Source organism: Vicia villosa, linkage group LG3 (genome assembly GCF_029867415.1).
Source record: "Vicia villosa cultivar HV-30 ecotype Madison, WI linkage group LG3, Vvil1.0, whole genome shotgun sequence".
Classification (NCBI taxonomy): Eukaryota; Viridiplantae; Streptophyta; class Magnoliopsida; order Fabales; family Fabaceae; genus Vicia; species Vicia villosa.
Window position 1 is genome coordinate 3,212,763 of NC_081182.1, and position 22,629 is coordinate 3,235,391.

The window sequence follows — 22,629 nt, forward strand, 5'->3', positions numbered from 1 at the left end:
GGCCCTGCCAGCACAAATTCCACACAATGAGAATTATGCCCTTCACTGAATCCACAACATCATCCAGATTCAGCCCTCAACATATGATTATGAATGAATGCAAACATATACAACATACTTATAACATCGTCGATCCGATGAACATCATCGTCTCATCTCTTACCATCATCATCATCATCAAGCATGTATATGTATCAGCATCATTCATCACAAATCAATCATCATCACCATCATTATAGAACATACATGTATTTACACCAATCATCATCATAATCAATCATATGAATATACATGTATTCTCATCATTCAATCCATCTCATATTGTCACATCTCATCATATATGTCAACAATATATCATCCATCAAACAAACAAAATATTCGCATCATACTCATATCATCACATGAAATATCTCATAAGCCCCATCACACAATCAAACAAATCATCATACGAATCATGTTTAAAATATAGCATGTATTAACACATCTCATCACATATAAGCACACTACATCATTCATCAAACAATACTCTCATGATTTCATTTAATTGAAAGTATCACCTCATTTCATCATTTAAACACATAGGTTATCTCATAAGGATCATCATACTCGAAATGACACTAAAAACGGACATACAGTTTGAAAGTTATGGCCTTCGAAAAATTTGTTAAAAATTTAAATGCTGTGAGTCGACTCACAGCATTTGCAGGTCGACGCATAGAAATTCTTGTTCCCCTCGGGTTTTCTCAGGTCGACCCATGAGTCAAATCATGCTGGTCTTTTGGGAACGTATAGGTCGACGCATGAGTTCCATAGGTCGACGCACGCTGCGCTTATACAGAATTTTTCTGCGATTTTTGACATCTTTCCTCTCCCAATCTCAATCTAATCGCACCACAACAGTTCCCACACCAAAATACTATCAATTAACATAACATACTACAATTATAACACATTTTAGAGGTCATCTAATACTAAACCATTCATCAATTTATCAATCTCATCGATTCAACAAAAACAACCTAAATCTCCCAAAACCCCAAAACCTAACATACAATCCAATTGATCTAAATAATATTCCTAATCAGTATTATCATCTAGAATACGATAAGAGATGTTAATCGGAGAGTCCCCCCTTACCTTAGCAAAAGATCTTGATTAGCCCTCTTCTTCTTCTGTTTCCTCTTTCACGTATCAGCTCTTCTACTCTTCTGCTCCTCTTTCACATCTATTTTCCTTTTTTCCTCAATTCCTTATTTTTATAAAAATAGATTTTAATTTAGTAAAAGGCATACTAACATAGAACCCCCTCTTTACTAACACCACACTTGGCCCAATAGCTCTATTTCTCAATTTAATCCAATTAAATCCAATAAAATGCCAAATAATCCAAATAATTAATTTAAATTATAATTAAATTAATAAATGGAAAATATGGGGCGTTACAGTACTTATGAAAGATATATTTTCTCTTTACATTATAGCCATCAATTTTTTATATGGTTTAGCTATATAAGCTTCAGTTGTTTCATTTATATAAACATCATAAAAGTGAAAATCCTTTTGAGTGACAAATCCAAAAGAGAGGTTATCCACCATATTTGTTGGTGAGAGTTGTAATAATTAGTTTTTATTATTATTCATTTAAACAGAAGAAATTTTTGATGTTCCATTGTTATTGTTACTATTATTATTATAGTGGGAAAATTTTGATCCAGAGATAATTAATTATATCCACTGACTTTATATTAGGTGTTTAAGTGTTATCTTTTCCAACAAGTGGTATGAGAGTTTCGGCTCACCACACATTTTAACTTCTATTACTCAGAGTGGACAATTTAACTTCAACGGGATCATCGACGATGATTAAGTTAACCCCTTCAAATTACTTCATTTGAAAGGCGAGAATGGAAGATGTACTTTATTGCAAAGATTTATATCAAACTTTGCAAGATAAAGGGATGAAGCCAACCGGCAAGTCAGATGAAGACTGGAATGTGATGAATAGGAAAATTGTTGGACAAATTCATCAATGGATAGATCAAAGTGTCTTTCATCATGTTGCGCAAGAAAAAATTGTGTTCACATTATTGGCGAAACTTGAAACATTGTACGAGAGAAAGACTGGCCAGAATAAAGCCTCAACTACTCGGAGATTGGTGAATCTCAAATATAGATAAACTCGAAGTGCTTCTGAACACTTGAGTAATTTTCAAAGATTGATAAATTAAATCACCAATATGAAGATGGTGCTTGACAATGAATTGCAAGTATTGTTATTATTAAGTTCCTTGCATGACAATTGGGACACACTTGTGGTTTCATTGAGTAACTCGGCACCATGTTGAAAGTATTTTTGGGTAAATATTTTCGGTAATATATCGTATCCACAGGGATTGGTTAATATCACTGCCGTTCTATAGTTGTTTATTTTGAGTTAGGAAAATTGAGTTTGGTTTGTTTTATACTTCTAATATCAAAAGCAAATAATAAAATAAAAGCAAGTAAAGGACTTTGTGTTAACAATTAAAGAAAGATGTTGAGCCTTTAGGGTTCATCAACCTAATCCTATACAATTATTAATTATTCACAATAGAACAATCCTTTGAATCATTATCTTCACTTATCCTCAAATAAGATTCCATGTCTGCAAATCAAATTAGATAACTTTTACCGGTATGAGATTCGATCTCTCCAAATATCAATAACGATAATAGTAATTACGAACGATAATTATGAAAACCCAATTACAATTCCATCTCTGCAAATTGCAATTGAATCAATATAGTAACCTAGGGCAAAAGTTAAATCCTTTCTTTCGATCAAAGATTCAACGATAATTTAAGAATAAAAACAAGGTTTCTTATTGATAATGAATTCAAATAATTGTTCACAGGAATTAATCAATGGTATTGTATATTCATAGGTTAACTACTACCTTAGACTCAACAAGAGGGATTTAGCTCTCCATAGACATGAAGAACACACAAGAATTAATGGAGGGATTCATCTTCATCAATGGAATATCTTCGATTGGTAAAGAATTGGCCTTCAATTGATAATTGTGGCTGCACCTTCAGATTCCTCTCCTAATTTCGCTCCCCAAAGTTTTTTAACCACTTGGAAGCTAGGGCTTTTAAATAGAAGTTTTGGGCTTTTAACACCGAGGCCGCGGCGCGGCAACGGATGTGCGCGGCGCGATCACAAACAGAGACTTTGGCGCGGCGCTGGCTAGAACTCCCGCGGCGCGCCCTTGTCAAACTTCATCTTTTTTTGCTTTGCCTTTGAGACTTCCAGCTTTCTTTCCTCTTCATGTTTTCCTAAAGCTTCAGTTCAACTCTAAACCTGCATCAATAATACCCACAAGTGATTCGATTTGCTTTACACATGAACTGAACCTTTTCAATTCAATTCTCACTAAAAACCTATGGATCCATCACAATTTGCATTAGTTTAGAGAAGAAATCACTTATATTAACACATGAATTTACCATTAATTTACTCCTAACACACCACAAGGTGTTCTAACATTGGACATAGTAAAAGATAGCATGTTCAACGAAAAATCCTGTCGGAAGGAACAAGGAATGACGTTAGAGTCTGAGGCGCTTGTCACAGAGTATCGTGGAAGAAGTATCCATAGGAAGTTCAATAATATAGGCAAGTCTAGAGATAAGTTCAATGGAAGATCATGGGCAAGAAAATGTGTTGAATGTTTTTACTGTCACAAGAAAGGTCAAATGAAGAGAGAGTGTAGGAAGTTCAAAAGAGATCAACAAGAAAATGGCAATGCGAGTAATATTTCCTTGTGATGATGGTCATGTTAATTTGACATCACAAGAATTAGGTTGGGTCATGGATTCTAGTGCATCATTCCATATAACATTACAAAGGGATTTCTTTTCATCTTATACAAGAGGTGAAATTGGTCATGTGAGGATGGGCAATGATAATACATCCAAAATTATGGGGAAAGGAGATATTTGTCTATAAACAAACACCGGTTGTTACTTAACATTTAAAGATGTGAGACATGTTCCTGACATGCGTCTCAATCTAATATACACCGGACTACTAGACGAAGAAGGCTATACTAGTGTGTTTTGAGATAGGAAATGGAAGCTAACAAAATGTTCCTTGGTAGTAGACCGAGGAAAGAAAGTAAGCACTCTTTATATGATAGAAGCCAAAGTCAATAATGGGTGTGTGAATGATCTCGGAGAAGACTCCTTAGTCGAGCTATGGTATAAACGACTCGGACATATGAGTGACAAGGGACTTCAAGTTCTTGCAAAAAGAGGTACTTTTGAAGCTGTGAAGGGATTGAAAATATCTCTTAAGCCATGTACACATTGTTTATCTGGAAAGCAGCATAGAGCTTCATTTCAATATAAGGCCCCACATAGAAAACCACATGTTTTAGATTTGGTACATTCGGATGTTTGTGGGCCAATGACCACTAGTACTCTTGGAGGTGCAAGGTTTTTTGTTACCTTTATTTATGACCATTCCAGAAAGGTATGTGTATTCCCTTAAAACAAAAGACTAAGTGTTTGTAGTATTGAAACAGTTTTACGCTAGCGTTGAGCGAGAAACTGGAAAGAAGTTAAAATGTGTTTGCACTAACAATGGAGGAGAATTTATAGGAGATTTCAAACATTATTGTATGAGTAATAGAATCCGGCATGAACGATACATTCTGAAGAAACCTTATCACAATGGAGTAGCTGAGAGAATGAACAAAACTATTGTTGAAAGAGTGAGAACAATGTTATCTCATGCCAAGTTACCAAAGAGTTTTTGGGGGCGAGGTTCTGATGACTGAAGTTGATTTAATCAACTTATCCCCTTCAGCTCCATTGAATGGTGATATTACAAATAGATTTTGGACAGGTAAAGATGTATCCTACAATCACTTGAAGGTGTTCCATTGTAGAGAGTTTGTTCATGTTCCAAAAGATGAGAGATCAACACTCGACTCAAAGTCGAAGGACTGCATCTTCTTAGGATATGGAAATTAAGAATTTGGGTACATGTTATGGGATCCTGTAGAGAAGAAGATTATTAGAAGCAAATATGTTGTCTTCTTTGAAGACCAGAATATTGAAGATATTCAAAAGGTAGTCAAGCCTGTTATTTCTAGAGAACATCCAATCAACTTGGATCCAATTCCTCCTCCAGAGATTTACAGGGGAGATGAAATTGAAGATATTGGAGATGCCAAAAATGAACCTCCAATTAATAATGGTTCAACTGAAGAAGTAACATATGGTAATAAAAGAGATGGTGATAATGAAGATATGGTTAAAGACTATGAGGATGAAACATAAGTTCCTAAAGTAAAAAGGTCATTTAGGATACCTAAACCGTAAACCAAATATCCTGTAACGTACTTTTTGTTACTCACTGACGGGGGGAAAACCAGAGTCTTATGAAGAAGCTATGATGGATGTCCACAAAGAAGAGTGGTTGAAAGCCATGCAGGAAGAAATGCAATCCTTGCATGAGAACCTGGCGTATAAGTTGGTAGTTTTATAGAAAGGTAAAAGAGCACTAAAAAGCAAATGGATGTACGAGTTAAAGATTGAAGAAAATAACTCAATACCTAGATACAAGGCAAGATTAGTTGTGAAAGGCCTTAGTCAAAAGAAAGACATTGATTTTTAAGAGATTTTTTCACCCGTGGTGTCATATCCCAAAATTTGCCCATCATATTTCAAGATATTTTGATCTACTTGACTTTCAAATGCTCAAGCACTGAGGATTAGGCTCACTTACTTATCTCTTAAGCAATCAACCCACAACTAGGGTTTTGCTTCTCTCGAGATCAAATCAAGTTCTAAGACCTCAAATGGATCCCATGGCCTCTCATTTTCTTAAAAGGATCCTCATGCAAAGTTTCAAGCTCTGATTCATAATATTTCTCAGTCAAGTGCTCAGATGGTCAACAGTCGACCTATTTGACCTAAAAGTCAACTATGGTCAAATCATAGTCAAAACTCCCGATTTTTTGTCAACATCAATATTTTGAATTCAAATTCATCATTTGATCAAGATTTGATCATGATTCCTCAAGAAAAGCTCTAAAATCATCAAAAGTCCAAGTTTCTAAATTAGGGTTTTTTGACCTAAAGTCAACTGAACTTTGACCAGTCACAACTTTCACATGGAACATCATAAATTTTCTATCTAAAGCTTAATTTGAAGGAAATTGAATTCTCTACAAATTTGTCTCTCACAAGCCAAGTCCAAAAATGCTTCATTTGAGAGATATGGACCAAGAGGTTATAGGTCATTTTGAAAGTCAACAAAAATACCTTTTGGGTCAAAGCTCATAACTTGAACATGGTAAACTCAATTGAGATGAAACCAAAAGGAGGTTTTAGAGGACATTTTGAGCTTTCTAAAATGGTCAAGAACATCTCCATAGGTTTAAAATTGAGAGAGATATGGCTTGCACGAGTTAGGTAAAATTTTGAAAAAACGCTTGAAACCCTAAATGGCTAAATTCAAATTTTTGAGTATTGGGTCTTTAAATCCAGGCTACCCACGTGAATTCAAGCATATGCGAGGCCCATAAACCAATTCCTTCATATTTTATGATTTTATTCTTTTAATTTTGATTTTGTTCATTTATATTCAAAATAAATAAAGGAAAAATCATAATTAAATAGGAAAAGGTTATTTGATTAATCCTCCAATAATTTAATCAGATCCTGAGGCTCAATAAATCATGTGAGGATGATTGAGATTTGATTTGTATGATTGAAGACCAAAATAGAAGCTTTTCATACCTCTTCCAAAATAAAATGCAATCTCTTTATCCATAAAGATTGAGTCCAAATTTCTTGACCTAATTTAGTCTACTATATATATGTGACTCATTCAAGGCCAAAAGGGGACGAAAATTAGGAGAAAGAGGCAAGGGTTACAAGTCAAAAAAAATCAAAGGAGGGTGCTAAATTCGGATTCCCCATTGCAGCCAGTTTCAAAGCTTCCAGTTCATCCCAATCATCCCTCTAGGTAACATAAGGTACGAGTGAATCGTGATTGAAGTCCCATAACGTGTATAGGAAATTACATCATGTTCATATTTTCCTACATACTTTTAATTTCGTTCATCATGATTTAACGTGTTTTAATTGAATCTAAGTGCATATTCGAGTTCCTTGTGTAATTTAGAAAAGATCTGGAGCGTTAGAACAAGGCCATGATGCACAGAATGAAATTCGCCATTGTTAGGGCTCAAGGAAGTGAAGCTTTCGAACTCACGTTTTTGGACGTTTCGGGCAAAACCGTGGGTACCATCGTGATCATAGGGCTGCGTTTAGTGGATCTGGGTTCAATTTAATTTTGTTTAACGCGTATTTTGTAAGCTTCATATGTTGCAGGTTTTGCTACGGAAAAATCGTAGCTATTCTGTCGCTGCAAGCTGTGCACGGTTAAGATGATGATGAACAGTGAATTGGGCATGTTTGACAATCCACGAGCGACAACCTCATTGCCCTGTCAGACTATGTACAATGGTTTAGTTATTCAACACCCTACTTTTTCACTTTTTATGTTCCACATCATCTTCTCTCTCTTCCACCTCATCATTCAACACACATTCAAATTTTACTCACTACAATGGTTTTGTTTAATAAAATTCAACACCCAACACCCTACCCCACTACTTTTATTTCTTATTCTTATTTTCTTTTATATATTTGTTTTTATGATTATATATTTCTACATCTCAATTATCAATTGAAACTAAATTAAAATAATTAAGATTTTAATATTTTATTTTAATTTTTTCTAATTTAGTAATTTATTTAATTTTTTTTCTTCCAATTTTATATTTTTAATTTTTTTTTGGGTAGTTGAAAGGATAATTAGTAGAATTTTGGGTGTTAAAAGGATTATTGTTGGGATCCATTTCACTACAAAGATGTCTAGAACTACAAACAAGAATTTTTTGAAGGCTAAATAGAAAAAATTGAGAGAAAAAGTGAAATTTTTGTGTGTGTCCAAATCAAATAAAACAAGTCTCTATTTATAGACAAAAAAAAATTATGAATTTTGGTGAAAATAAAAATAAATAAAAAATTGATTTACTAAAAAATAATTTACATTAAATAATTATTATGAAATAAAAATCTAAACATACACAACAACCAATAATATTTTGTCACATACTTTAGGTGGCCCCCACTCTTTTCTTATTCAACATGTTGAAAGTATTCAACACCAATTAATCCACATCACATTAAACACATGATTCAACACACTATTGTAGCTATTCAACTATTGAATAAATTATTCAACACCCCCATTGTAAATGGTCTCAAACGTATCATACTTTCTCTCTGTTTTTGATTGGCGAGTCAACACCTCACGCTCCTCTCTCTTTCTCTCATTGGACGTGATTGGTGGTGGTGGGCCCAGCGCTGACTTAGCTTTGAATTTCCCCTTACTCTCTTTGTCTTATATTTATATTATTGGAGGCATAGTATTTACAACACAACAGCGTAGCGTAGCCGGTGGAGTGTTTTGCTGGTAATCCCTAGGCCATGGGTTCGAACCCAGGCTGGGCCAAAGTTTTTTTAATGAATTGTTTATCAGTAGATCCAATGCGACATACCCAGGGATGCTCACGGTACGCCCTCCTCCTTCAGCCGCTGGATCTTCATGGGACTCAATCCAATGACGCTGGAGGCGCTTCTCCACGGTGAACCATCAAAGACTCACCATACAGAATCACACGCCCCAGCCATATAATTCTTTTTCTTTTATTTCTTTTAATTTTATTTTTCTTTTTCTTTTTTAAACCACTTTTTAGTTACTATTAAATTTTGTTTTCTAAAAATAAAACCAATTAACATATTAATTTAATAATTAATCTTAGGCTAAAGAATTAGTTAATAATTTTAGTTTAGTTTTTTATTAATAATTAGTTTCTAATTTAATTGTAGAATTAGGTTAATAATTAGTTTTCTAATATAAATTTTTTAAGTTATAATTAATTTTAATTTTAGGTTTGTTAATTTTAACCACTAATTGTATTTTTAGATTTGTTCAGTAACCCTCAAGATTTAGAATTTATCGCCACAAAAATCTCTAATCCTCATTGTCTTGCTAACCCTTATGGTCGATCTTGCACTAACTTTTCTCTTCTTCGCTCGTAATTTTCAGGGTTGATCAAGGAGCGATGAAGGCTCAAGATATTTAAATTAATTATTTTTCCCTCTTATTTTCTGCCTTTATTCTTTGCCTTTATTTTTCTGCCCACGGGTGTTTATTGTAATAGCGTAGGAACTTTTAAATTCTGCCTTTAATTTCTGTATTTTTTAACTGCGTGGTTAGTAATCTTAGGGAGTGCAAGCCTTGAATTAACATAGCTCACTAATTACAAGATAATATAACTGAATTGAACCACATGATTGTGCCACACACACACCTTTAGGGTAATTCCTCTTGTTGCCTTGTTGCCTTATTACTGTTGCATGTTGCCTTAATTTGTGAAAATAGTCAAGTCCCTCGATTCCGAGGATACCTAAAGCAAAGGTTGCCTAAATCATTTAAATCATCATATGAGATCTAGTCCCTCGAAGTTGCCTCGGTAAAACATGATGATTGTCCCAATTGCTAAGGTATCCTCGCATGTTGCTTTAAATGACTATTATATCCTTCCTTTAGACTACCTGCCCTCTTTATGGCAAGGGACAATTTTATGGCGAACGATAATTCTCGATGACCCTTCAATATCCAATGAAAGGACTTCCTAACCTCTTTATGGTATGGATAGCCCTTTCAAACTGAAAAGCTAAAAGAACGATTTTTCAAACTTAGGGTAGGTAACTTTTAATTGCTTGCTCAATTCAAATTCAAAATCTTTTTTCTCACTTATCCTCAAAATCAAATTCAAAAAGACTACGCTTATTTACAAGCTAAAGTTCTTCTTCACATTACAAACAATTCAAACAAGCAAGTGAGCTAAGCAATTAAGAGCCCATGGATAACCATGGATACAAAGGGTGCTTACACCTTCCCTTTGTATAACTTACCCCCCGAACTCAAAGTCTTTTAAAAGGTCTTTTTCTGTTCTTTTAGTCTTTCTAATTGGATAAAATAAAATTCGGTGGCGACTCTTGCTCACCGCAACATTTGTTTGCGAAATAAAAATAAAAGTCAGTTCTCCCACCGTGTTACACGTGGTCAAGATGTCATCAATACGGGTAGTGCTTGGTTTGACTGCAAGTTTGGATCTAAAAGTGGAACAACTAGATGTGAATACTGTGTTTCTTCATGGTGATTTAGAAGAAGAAATTTACATGGAGCAGCCAGAGGGATTCAAAGTCAAAGTCAAAGAAAACTTGGCGTGTCAACTGAAAAAGAGTTTATGCGGACTTAAACAGGCACCACGTCAATGGTACAAGAAGTTTGATTCCTTCATGATTGATCATGGATACCGAAGAACTAATTCTGATCATTATGTGTTTGTGAAGAGATTTTATGATGGTGAGTTCATCATATTACTCTTGCATGTTGATGATATGTTGATTGTAGGACAAAACAATGATATGATCGGCAAGCTGAAGGCTGAAATGAAGAAGTATTTTGCTATGAAAGACTTAGGACCAGCAAAACCTATTCTTGGTATGTCCATCCGCCATGATCAGAAGGAACACAAGTTGTGGCTGTCACAAGAAAAATATATCGAGAAGGTGTTAGAGCGTTTTCACATGGAAATCACAAAGCCAGTTGCTACTCCACTTGCTAGTCACTTTTGTCTTAGTTCAACGCAGAGTCCAACAAGTGAAATAGAAAATAAAGAGATGAACATGGTGCCATATGCCTCAGCTGTTAGAAGCACGATGTATGCAATGGTATGTACACGAGCAGATATAACACACGTGGTTGGTGTCGTTAGTAGATTCTTGGCCAATCCAGGAAAAGAGCATTTGAATGCTGTGGAGTTGATCTTGTGATATCTCAGAGGAACTTCCAAAATGAGTTTGTGTTTTGGAAGTAGAAAAATTGAACTAATTGGCTACACAGATGCAGATATGGCGGGAGATAATGGTTCTAGGAAATCAACTTTTGGATTCTTGATTACATATTCAGGGGGAGTTGTATCGTGGCAGTCGAAACTATAAAAGTGTGTTGCTTTGTCTACCACAGAGGCAGAGTTCATTGCAACAACAAAAGCTTGCAAGGAAATGTTATGGATGAAGCGATTCTTATATGAATTAGGGAAAAACCAGCAGAAGTACGACGTGCATTGTGATAGTCAGAGCGCTATCCACTTGAGTAAGAATTCAAGCTTTCACTCAAGGTCAAAGCATATTGACGTGAGATATCATTGGATACATGATATGTTGGATTCCAAGCAACTGCAGCTTGAGAAAATCCATACTGATAACAATTGCTCAGATATGATGACCAAGTCCTTACCCAAGGACAAGCACGAGTTCTGCAAGAGAGCTGCTGGATTGATGGAGCCCTCCACCTAAATCGGAAGGGGGAGATTGATGGGTTTTGCTCTTTATGTGAAGAGAGAAAGAAGGAGAAACATTAACATTTATAGAAAATGGAATTGAAAGTACGCGAGTATTCCTTGGTGAACTTATGAAAGATAAATTTTCTCTTTACATTATAGCCATCAACTTGTTGCATGGTTTGGCTATATAAGCTTCAGTTGTTTCATTTCTATAAACATCATAAAAGTGAAAATCCTTTTGAGAAACAAATCCAAAAGAGAGGTTATCCACAATATTTGTTGGTGAGAGTTGTAATAATACATTTGTATTATTATTCATTTAAACATAAGAAATTTTTGATGTTCCATTGTTATCGTTACTATTATTATTATAGTGGAAAAAGTTTGATCGAGAGATAATTAATTATCCACTGATCTTGTATTAGGTGTTTAAGTGTTATCTTTCTCAACAAATGCATGAAAAATATGCTTTAACACTTGTCTGATGATTAATATAGAAAGAAAACTCAAAACAAACGATAAATAATTAAAAATTCAAAGCATGCAAAATAACAAAATGACCAATATTCCATGAGAGGTCAATTTCAAAAAGAAAAGAGAAGATATGTTTTTAGGAGAAGAGAAAAAAATGTATTGATTAATTAAAAACAAGTACACCGAGTTTTTCTATTTAGAATGAGATTATTTTCACATCAAGTAGTTATCAAAATAAACCCCTTCGACTTATTACAACATGCATTCAATTCTCTAACTTCGACTTAATACAAATTGTATTTGACTTTGTCGAATACATATTACTTCGACTCTGTTAAATTCTACAGCAACACATACACGCTTAACACAAAAAATAACATATTTAACCGTTATAAATATTATTGACATAATGTGTTTAATCATGTTATCTACCATGATTTAGAGAAAACCTTCAAAAGAGGGTTTTTTTTTCTATAAACTTCTAGTCTAGATATGTGATAGAGTCATGCTATTTAACACTTATTTTTTACATACACCGTAATAAATTACACGGTATTCCTTCCGTCCCAAAATATAAGAGAAAAAACAAAAAACACATTTATTAAGAAAAAATAAAAACACAATAATTTAGATGATGATTTTTTGCAATTTTCTTATAATAATTGTCTTGAGAATATGTTAAAACAATTCTAATTGGTGGTTGCTTATAAAAAAAATGAGAGATAAAATAAATTAAATGCAATTTGCATTTAATTCCACCTTAAAAAAATGAAAGTTAATTTTTCTCTCTTATAGTTTGTATGACAGTGTCAAATTATCATTTTGCTAATGTTGTTGTATGAGAGTGTCAAATTATCATTTTGCTATGTATTAACAACATTTGGTATCTGTTGAATGCCGTATAGGGCAAGCAACAAACAAGATTTGGAAATATTGATCCGGGATTTATCGTCCTCAGAGATGGAGAGATGCCCTTCAACAGTTTCTACGGCTTTGAACTTTGGATTGAATAAGCAAAAAGTAAACAAAGATATAGACAGGAAAAGAATAAACACATTCTTAGAAGAGAAATAACTTATCAGGAATGTAAATATATTCACTCTTCACAAACATACACTTACCAACCCGTTATACTCAACCCACGATACTCATCTATGTCATCACGTATCTCTCACATAAGCGTCCATCTCTGGAGCACAAACGAGATCATCTCACAACTAAGGTTATCTCTAACGCAAAGTCACGAGAACATCCGTGTTCTCGCGTCGGCGATCTCTCGCGCGCCGCTCAAACACGAAAGTATTAAGTACAAATACAAACAGTGAATGCTAGCTCTAAATCTATCTCTAGAGTTCAGAACCAACAGATTATCATCCTAGATAAGGATTCAAGAAGTTTATCTCTAAAGCAACCCAAATCCCCAGCATAGAGCAAAAATCCAAGATAATATCAACACAGATTTGTAAAGCAAGTTAAACATAACATTATAATCGGTAAATATACATAAGATTCAAGTAAATATACAAACAAAACCCAACACAAAGAAATACACAAAGAAGAAAAGAGATAAACCAAACATCTCGCGGGTTGTCAGCTCCGATTGATGAGAAATCCACCTCTGATCTTCCAAGTGCATGACCCGGTGTTGTTTTCTAAGCTAATCTTGATCTAAGAATGAAAATGATGGAGTTGGGACTAAAACTTTCCCAAAACCATAACCTAGAAATGTACAAATGAAGAGAATATAAACACAAATCTGCACAGGTCCGCTCAGCGGACCCCCTCCGCTCAGCGGCCTCCACTTATTCCCCAAAATATCTACAACAGTATACGTAGCTCCGCTGAGCGGGCTACCTCCGCTAAGCGGACCCAAAAATGCTTCAAATCTCTGCCAAGCTCCGCTTGAACTCCGCTGAGCGGACCTTCTGCTACAAAACTTCCTTATTCAGGTCCAAAATTGCGCAATCGGAGCCGTGCCTTCGACACTTTATTCCTCGAGGCTCCAATAAGCATGAATACCTATAAAAACAAAGGAAAAACTATTAAACGATATATAAAACATATGAAAACTAAATAATGTGAATATATACACAAAAGTGGGGATTTTATTACAAAAACGGAATGAATCGAATCGATAAGTGCCACAATTATATACTCAAAACAACAACATTTTGGCACTTATCAGTATCTATTTGAAATTGTTTTTAAATAGAAAATATTGAAAGATAATTGTCAAAAAACACATATATAATTAATAATTAATAATTAATAATTTACTTATATTAAAATTATTATATAATTAAAAAATAGGAAGTATATACAATAGAAAAACATTATTACTTTATCTAAATAGGAAATATATATTATTTATAATTTATTTATATTTAAATTAATATGTATATTTAAAAATTGGAAGAATATAAAATCGAAAAACACTATATCATTATTTAAATAGGAAATATATATATATATATATATATATATATATATATATACTTTATAATTTATTTATATTTAAGTTATTATATATATTTAAAAAATAGAAAATATATAAAAGAGAAAAACATTATTTGTTTATTTCATAGTGAATAATCCAACTGACAATTAATCTCACACATATCAACAAAAATACATAAAGAATTATATCTACTTAATATAAATGTAAGGTTGTCATGATGACAACCCTAGACCAAAAACCTAGCATTTGCCTATGTGTCATCTTTCTATAGCATTGGCTTATGTGTCATCTTCACATAACCTCATGATTATGTGTCATCCAATTAAATATAATAATAAGACTCAAATATATTTTAATTATAATTCTCAAATATATTATTTAATATTTTATAACTCACAAATATATATTCTAATTATAAAGTATACAAATATTAGATAAAAAATGTTATATGTATATATTTTTTAACTTTTATATGTATTTTTATATTCATATTTTTATTATATTATATTTTTTTTGGTTGATTATATTATATTTTTAAATTCTACAAATTAAATATAATAATAATAAGAATATAATTTTATTAATTAATATTTTGTAACTCTCATATATATATATATCAATTATAAAGTATAAAAATATTAAATTTTTTTTAAAAATTTTGTATATTAATGTTTATATTTTTAATAATGTTTTATTATTTAATATTTTATAACTCTCAAATATATTCTAATTATAAAGTATACAAATATTAGATAAAAAACTTTTACATGTATATATTTTTAACTTTCATATTATTATTTTTATGCTTATATTTTTAATAATTATTATATATTTAATATTATTTAATATTAAATAATATACTTTATTATTATATTAAATAGTAAAATATTATTAAAAATATAAACATAAAAATAATAATATGAATAAAATAATATATTTTAAGTAAAACCCTAATCATTCAAACAAACCTAATAATAATAATAATATTAATTAATAATACTAACAATAATAATATTAATAAAATAATAATAATAATAGTAATAAAAATAATAATATTAATAAAATATTAATAATAATAATAATAATATTTAGCCACCAATATTAATAAAATAATAATATAATTAATAATATAATAATATAATATTTATATAATAATAATATTAATTAATAATAATTAAATCATTAATAATAATAATAATAATATAATATCCATCTAACACTATTAAAAATTTATTTATAAATATTATATTTTTATCTATTATGAAATTCAATTAAATAATGAATTGAAAATATACAATCATCTATATATTTCATATACAATTAAAAAACGAAAAAAGAGGTGAATCAGCCTAACCTCCTTATTAATTTTAAAAATAATATAAATTATTTGAAATATATTTTAAATAAAACAATAATTATGTATTAAAATATCTTCACAAAGAATGAAAAAAAACTCACAAAAGAATAGTAAAAGAATTGAATCAATAAATTAACAAAAGAACTAAACCAATGAATTAAATTTATAATTAATTAGTGAATTAAAAATATACAATCAATATATAATTAATATGCAATCAAAAGAAGAAGAAAACGGAAAAGGTGGATCATCCATATCTCTTAATTAAATAATGAGTTAAATTCTCAATTAAATGATTAATTAAAAATATACAATCAATTATACAATCAATTATATATTTAATATATTAGCATAAATCATCTTTAACGTATATTGGTAAATTTAATTCTCAACCTTTCAATTTAATCATAAATAAAAATTAAAAACGGTTGTCTAAATTAGTTATATATATACACCCTATAAACAATCATTCGGTAAGAAGGAAATCTCAAACAAAAATTACTTCTCAAATTTTTGTGATTTTATTGTGGGTTTTAAGTAAGAGATACCAACTACTATGAATTTGAAAATAGGATAAGAGTTTTACATATTGTAGAATAAGAAATATTTTTCAAAATTTTGTAATTTTATAGAACGATATGTTTTCTTCCACTAAAATGGTGAGACTATTTTAATGATATTTTTATATATTGTACAACGAGTATCATATACATTGTTTATAGACATTTTGAATGAATTAATACAGGTGGAATGGTGGTTTATATACATTTATTTTTCGAAGTTTTGTAATTTTATAGTATGGTATATTTTCTTCCACTACAATGGTGAGACTATTTAAATGGGATTTTTATATATTTTGTAATGTGTATAATATGCATTGTTTATAGATATTTTGAGTAGAATGATGGTTTATAGATATTTTGAATAGAATGATGGTTTATACACCTTTTTGAATAAATACATATGGAATGGTTAAATTTATATGAGATATAGGAAAAAAATTATAATGCAGATGGAATGGCCAAATAAAGAGGAATATTTAAGTGGGAGGTAGCATCAACGATCAATTTTAAAATATTGTTTATTTAGTGAAGTTGTTAATGAGTTATTTGTGTGTAATTTTAAACGCAATTTTTTTATTGAGTTGTGTTTAATAGATAATGATAATTGTTTATGATAATATTTATTTATGTATAAAGTGTTATCACTTTGGTCAAAATGTGTCAAAATGTGTCAAAATGCTATTTATCTCGAGTGAAACTCTCGCGAATGCATCACGAGCTGATCTGGCATATTTTGATTGTATGGTTTGATAGTCATTTCCTTATTATGTTATGTCATTATTATGTCATACTTATGTATTGTGTCAAACAACAAGTTTTAATTGGTTGGTTTCTATTCGTGATATATAGTTTCGCACTGTATAGCATTGCTCTTAAATAAATACAATAAAATGTAATGTTTAATATTCATTTATGTGTATATTGAAAGAATTATTATAATATCACTTTAAATATGTAAAAAAATATTTGTATTTGATATGAAACTTATTTACAATTTTTTGAACTATTTAACTAAATTAATAAACGATAATTTTATTTCGATTCAACTTTGGAAAGATTTCAAAATTTGGTTTTAGAAGGATTTTTTGCAAACTTGGTGTGATTCTCTTTCAATTTGAATACAACATTTAATTAACACTAAATAAAAATTTAAAAAAAAAATAATTGTTATATGATTGTGTACAAATATAATTATATTTTATTACACTAACTTCTGTTTTTATTCCTATTATTAATTTTTTTGTAAATTTTTTTAAATATTAGTTTACTTCTCTCAATAGCACATTTTATTTATTATATAGTAAATTTAAATTATTGAAATCGTTTGTTGTTTATGTGGCAGACTAAAAATATTCTATTTTTTAATTTTATATTTATAAAACTGAAAATTTATCTTTCTAAAAACGTAAATTTAACTTTTAAAACAAACATAGCAAGTGACTTTAAGTTTTAGAATATAATTAAAACGTAAATTTAATATTTTTTTGGAGAAATAATTTTTTTTTATTAATCCAAAAATAATTAAGTACAAAATCGATCTGAAGATCTAGGTGTCAAAACGACAATGCAACTATCTAAGACTCATAAGACTCACATTTACGGTATCTATTTGTAAGACTTCTACCAATTCTGCAACAGTAATTTTCAGGATCTCTCTTCTCCGTTCCTTCTTGGCAGTTTCATATATTGGCCACATCTTCTCATTAAATTTAATTCTTTTAACCAACCTACAATTAAAGATATTTTTTAATGATAATAATTAACTTTATAAATATTGAACAAAAAATTAAAATCATAGTCGTTAATAATCTATTTGTCTAAGAATATAATTATATTTTATTACAGTAATTTTTTAATATATTTTTCTCTATTTTTTTTATTTGCAAAAATATTTCATATTCCTTTACTACTATTTTATACGCCTTTATTATTTATTAGTAATGAGTTTTAATTATTAGAATTTTTTGTTATAGATGCAGCAGACTAAGAATGCTCCCTTTTTTTAAATTTAAATTTTAAAATTTTATCTTCACTGCCTCCCATTTTTAATTTAATATTAATAGTCCTATATTTTATTATAAAAGATTATTATTATAATAAATACAACATATTAAAATAAAAAAATATATAACTCTAGAAAAATATTAATAGTCCTATATTTTAACTTTTATTCTACATTTAATATTACTTTAATTTTAATTGTAATTCTAATTGTAATAGTATATTTTGGTGGAAAATATTATTAATCTATAATAATCTCTTTTATATTCCATAATCAACCATCACTTTTTGGTTTTTTGGTTTTTTCATCTCTTTAACTCTTCATTAAGAGTATCATAAAAATTTTATTTTAGTGCAATACTTAGATTTGTTTATCCGTTACTATTTTTTTTATTAATTGGTAAAATAATTAACTGCTAAAAAATGAGAGGTCATAATAATAGTATTAATAATAGAGTCTATGAAAATGGTTATAAAATAGTATGTCTTTTTGTATTCTTACACACTTTTATAACCGCTCTTAATTCTATCTTCATTATTTATCAATTTCATTTGCTACCATTTTAGATTAAAATACCTATCATATGGAAATATTTTATTGTATAGGATTAAAATAATTATTTGAAATAAATATTTGAATTTGTTTTATTTTTTCATTTATTTTATTTTTTCCTTTCATTTGTTAATTTAGTGGGAAAAGTCTTGCCCTCTCACTATTAAAATTTTCTTTTTTTATTTATTAATTTATATTGAAGTTATAATAAACCAAACAAAGTTTTGTTGATAAGATGGATTACTTATTTATTAATAATAATAATTATAATTGATAATAAGATAAACAAATCATATTACTTATTATTATAAAAATTTAATTATTCTAATAGACAAAAATAAACATCATTAGTAAAAAATAAATATATATTTTATATTTTTATTCACTTTTATATGTGAAAATACAAATTTTTATTGAATCATTCTCCAATTAAATTCTTGAGAAATAATATTTGAAGTAACAATTATAAACATACCCGTGCAACGCACGGGCCATATATCTAGTATAATGGAAAAAGTATAGTGATAGTTACTATTATCATAAATTTGAGAGTGACGTCTATAATATTTTTTTCGCTTCAAAATAAGTATTATTTTAATAAAAAATTGTTTTAAATGAACGTTGTTTTTACTTTTTAATTTAAAATGATTTTTTCTTTTAAATATGCTATTTAATCAAAATTATACTACTTTCAAAGTATTATACTATACACATTTTTTATATTATTATCTGTCTCTTTGTGTTAAAAAAATTTGGTATTCATCTTCTAAATAAAATGTAATATTAATTATTAATCTGTTGATAAATTTTTTAATTATTTTTTCTGAAAGAGAAATAGATAAAATAAAGTAATTCATAAGTATTAATATTATTAAAAAGGAAAAATATTAATAAATTATATAAAATAAATAATAAAATATACAAGTAAAAAAGGTAATTTGACCAAAATGTGATATATTTTAAAAAATTCAAACCACACGTATTTTAAAAAAGAAAAACACAATTTTAAGAATAAAATTGATAAATATACTAAAAACATAAAAAGACCAATATAGTACATGTCTAATTACACGTGTTTCTGACCACCGTTAATATAATGAACGTTAAATTCGGTGAATATACTGAAAACATTGTATACAACTCTGTCTCTGTCATCCCCACCTTGACATCTCTGTTATATCTCATCTTCTCATTCTTTCTCTACCACCAAGATCCAAATCCCAAATCCATTTCTTTATTTTTTACCTTTTATATCACAAAATTTTGATTATAAATTCCAAACACTGTCAAAACAAATTCACTTCAATAATCTATAGATACAGTAGATAACAACCTTCAAAGACATGGCAGAGACCAAAACCTCTCCAGTGATGAAGATCAAACCAAATTCCCAAGTTGCCCCTTCCAAGCCTAAGATTACTGATTCTTCATCTCTCAGTAAGAGTCTCCCCAGCTCAAATAAGATGAAATCTGTCACCACTGTCACTAAATCTGAGGTATCATCCATTCAATTTTGGGATTCAATTGTAATAATTGATATTGAATTATACTTAGGGTTTATTGATTTTATGTTTTTATCCTTTGTTGAGAGTTAAGGTTAATAATTATGTGATTTTTATGCTATCTTGAGGGTTAGTGTTCATAATCATGCAACAGTTATTATCTCTATTAAATGTGTTAAGTTAATGATCATATACGCTAGATATAGTTGGTGATTTGTTAGATATATAGTAGAATTTTTGTTAATGATGGTGATAAGTTGGTTGGTATTAGTTGAGAATCAGTTAAGACTTGTTAGTTTCAGTTTAGAATGAAAATTCTGTTTTGTATGAACTTGATAGGTTAAATCGAAACCGACAACAATATCGTCGTCATCATCCAAAACAACGACCACGACAAAAACAACGAAGAGGAAAACTACTACGACCAAAGTGAGGGAGAGGAAAGCCTACAATTTGCCTGGACAGAAACACGATCCACCTCAAGAGGTTCGTAATTTTTCACAGTTTATTCCGGATATTTAGAATTCAATCTTTGTATCGAGAGATCGATTCGGACTGATACACGATGTTTGTTCATAATCGCACCTTGTGTTTGCAGAAAGAACCCTTGAGGATTTTCTATGAGTCGTTGTCGAAACAGATACCGACAAGTGAAATGGCGGAATTTTGGTGAGTTTCCATCCGATATTGCTGTTGTTAACCATCTATTTCTTTCATTAGGTTCAGATCTTTGTGTTAAATTTGGTTGATGAGAAAGGAAATGAATGTTCATAAATTAGGATCTAGCAATGTTTGATTTCAGATTTTGTTCCAGTATGAAAATTCATAAAAACTGTCGAAAATTGATATCAGATTATATGTACAGACAGTTGAAATTATGTTTCTTATCCCGTGCAGGTTAATGGAGCATGGATTATTGTCCCCTGAAAGAGCTAAGAAAGCATTTGATAAGAAGCAGAGAAAGCAAAAGGAGCTTCGTAGCGGAACTCCGGCTAAGTCATCGTCAAAGCTGCCAACTAAAACCACATCTTCACAGAAGCCGCAGCCGAGACCAAATAATACTGGATCTACAGAGAAGCTGCAGCCGAGACCAAACAATACTGGATCTACAGAGAGGCCGCAGCCGAGACCAAATAATACTGGATCTACAGAGAGGCCACAACCGAGACCAAGTAATACTGGATCTACAGAGAGGCCACAGCCGAGACCAAGTAATCCTGGATCCTTACAGAAGCCGCAACAGAAGTCAAATAATGGCGACATTAAAGCCAAGAGAAAAATCGAGAGTGACAGTGATGATGACGATTTCATTTTAAGTCATAAAAGAAGAAGAGTTTAAGAAGTAAAGCCTCACAATTTTTATTTAATAAAGGTTAATAAAAAGGAAAGGAAAAGAATTGTTGTAAGGTAACTTGAACTGTAAGATTAAAATATTCTTCATGTGTCAAACTTAACTGATCCTACAAGGGACCATACAAAATAATAAACTCATAAAAACAAAGCATCACACACAAACGCAATGTATATATAAAGAAGAAGCAAAATAACATAGAAACGACAAACAAAGTAATCACATACTATCCAAGAAACAACCTTATACCACCGAATATCCGACATAAAATGGAAGGAAATTATAATGTAAAGATGCAAAATGCATGAGAAATGATTATTAATGATGATCTTCACCAAATTGTCCAAAAGGCAAAACTTTTATGAGCCAAATCAACATTGCTAAGCGAAAAACTATCAAAACTAATGTCGAACCACAACTAGAACAACCTCAATCATGAAACAAGCAAAAACCGAATTCCAATCACAAAACATTTTCACTAAGCTTGTGAAACGAACCTTAACAGACATCCATGAAATCACTGACTAAAATTCAAAAGCAAAAACACTAAAATCCAGACGTACTCCCATAACCAAAAATGAGAACCAACAACTTTAGAAAATCAGATGCAAAACACAGAAAATGAACCAACTTGCGAAACTTTTGAAACTTGCTTCAAACAAAACCGAACCAAACGCTTAACAATTGTCACAGTCGAAACAACAACACGAAAACAAAAGATGAACTGAGCGAAGCTTATTGAACCACAACTTGCAAGACAAAATAACCTTGCAGAAAGAACTCGCAACCTAATTCTGGAACTTGCTAAATAGGGTTGCAGATGAACAGCGCGAACCCTGAAGATGAAAATTTTCTTTAACAACTAACAATCCAAACAGTGAAATTTGA

At 30.3% G+C, this 22,629-nt stretch overlaps 1 protein-coding gene across 2 annotated transcripts in view; it reads left to right on the plus strand.

Annotated features, from left to right (window-relative positions):
- Positions 1-22,252, plus strand: part of LOC131660072 (uncharacterized) — a 39,921-nt gene extending 17,669 nt beyond the window's left edge. The window contains exons 2-5 of one of the 2 annotated variants that reach the window (XM_058929201.1): positions 20,134-20,384; positions 20,730-20,876; positions 20,989-21,059; positions 21,288-22,252. In XM_058929201.1, coding sequence (XP_058785184.1) covers positions 20,232-20,384; positions 20,730-20,876; positions 20,989-21,059; positions 21,288-21,729 — 813 coding nt within the window. In that variant the 5' untranslated portion in view covers positions 20,134-20,231 and the 3' untranslated portion in view covers positions 21,730-22,252. Of the gene's footprint in view, positions 1-20,029; positions 20,385-20,729; positions 20,877-20,988; positions 21,060-21,287 lie in introns of those variants that run through there. The other variant, XM_058929200.1, reaches the window with a different exon arrangement.
- Positions 22,253-22,629: the final 377 nt, after the last annotated feature.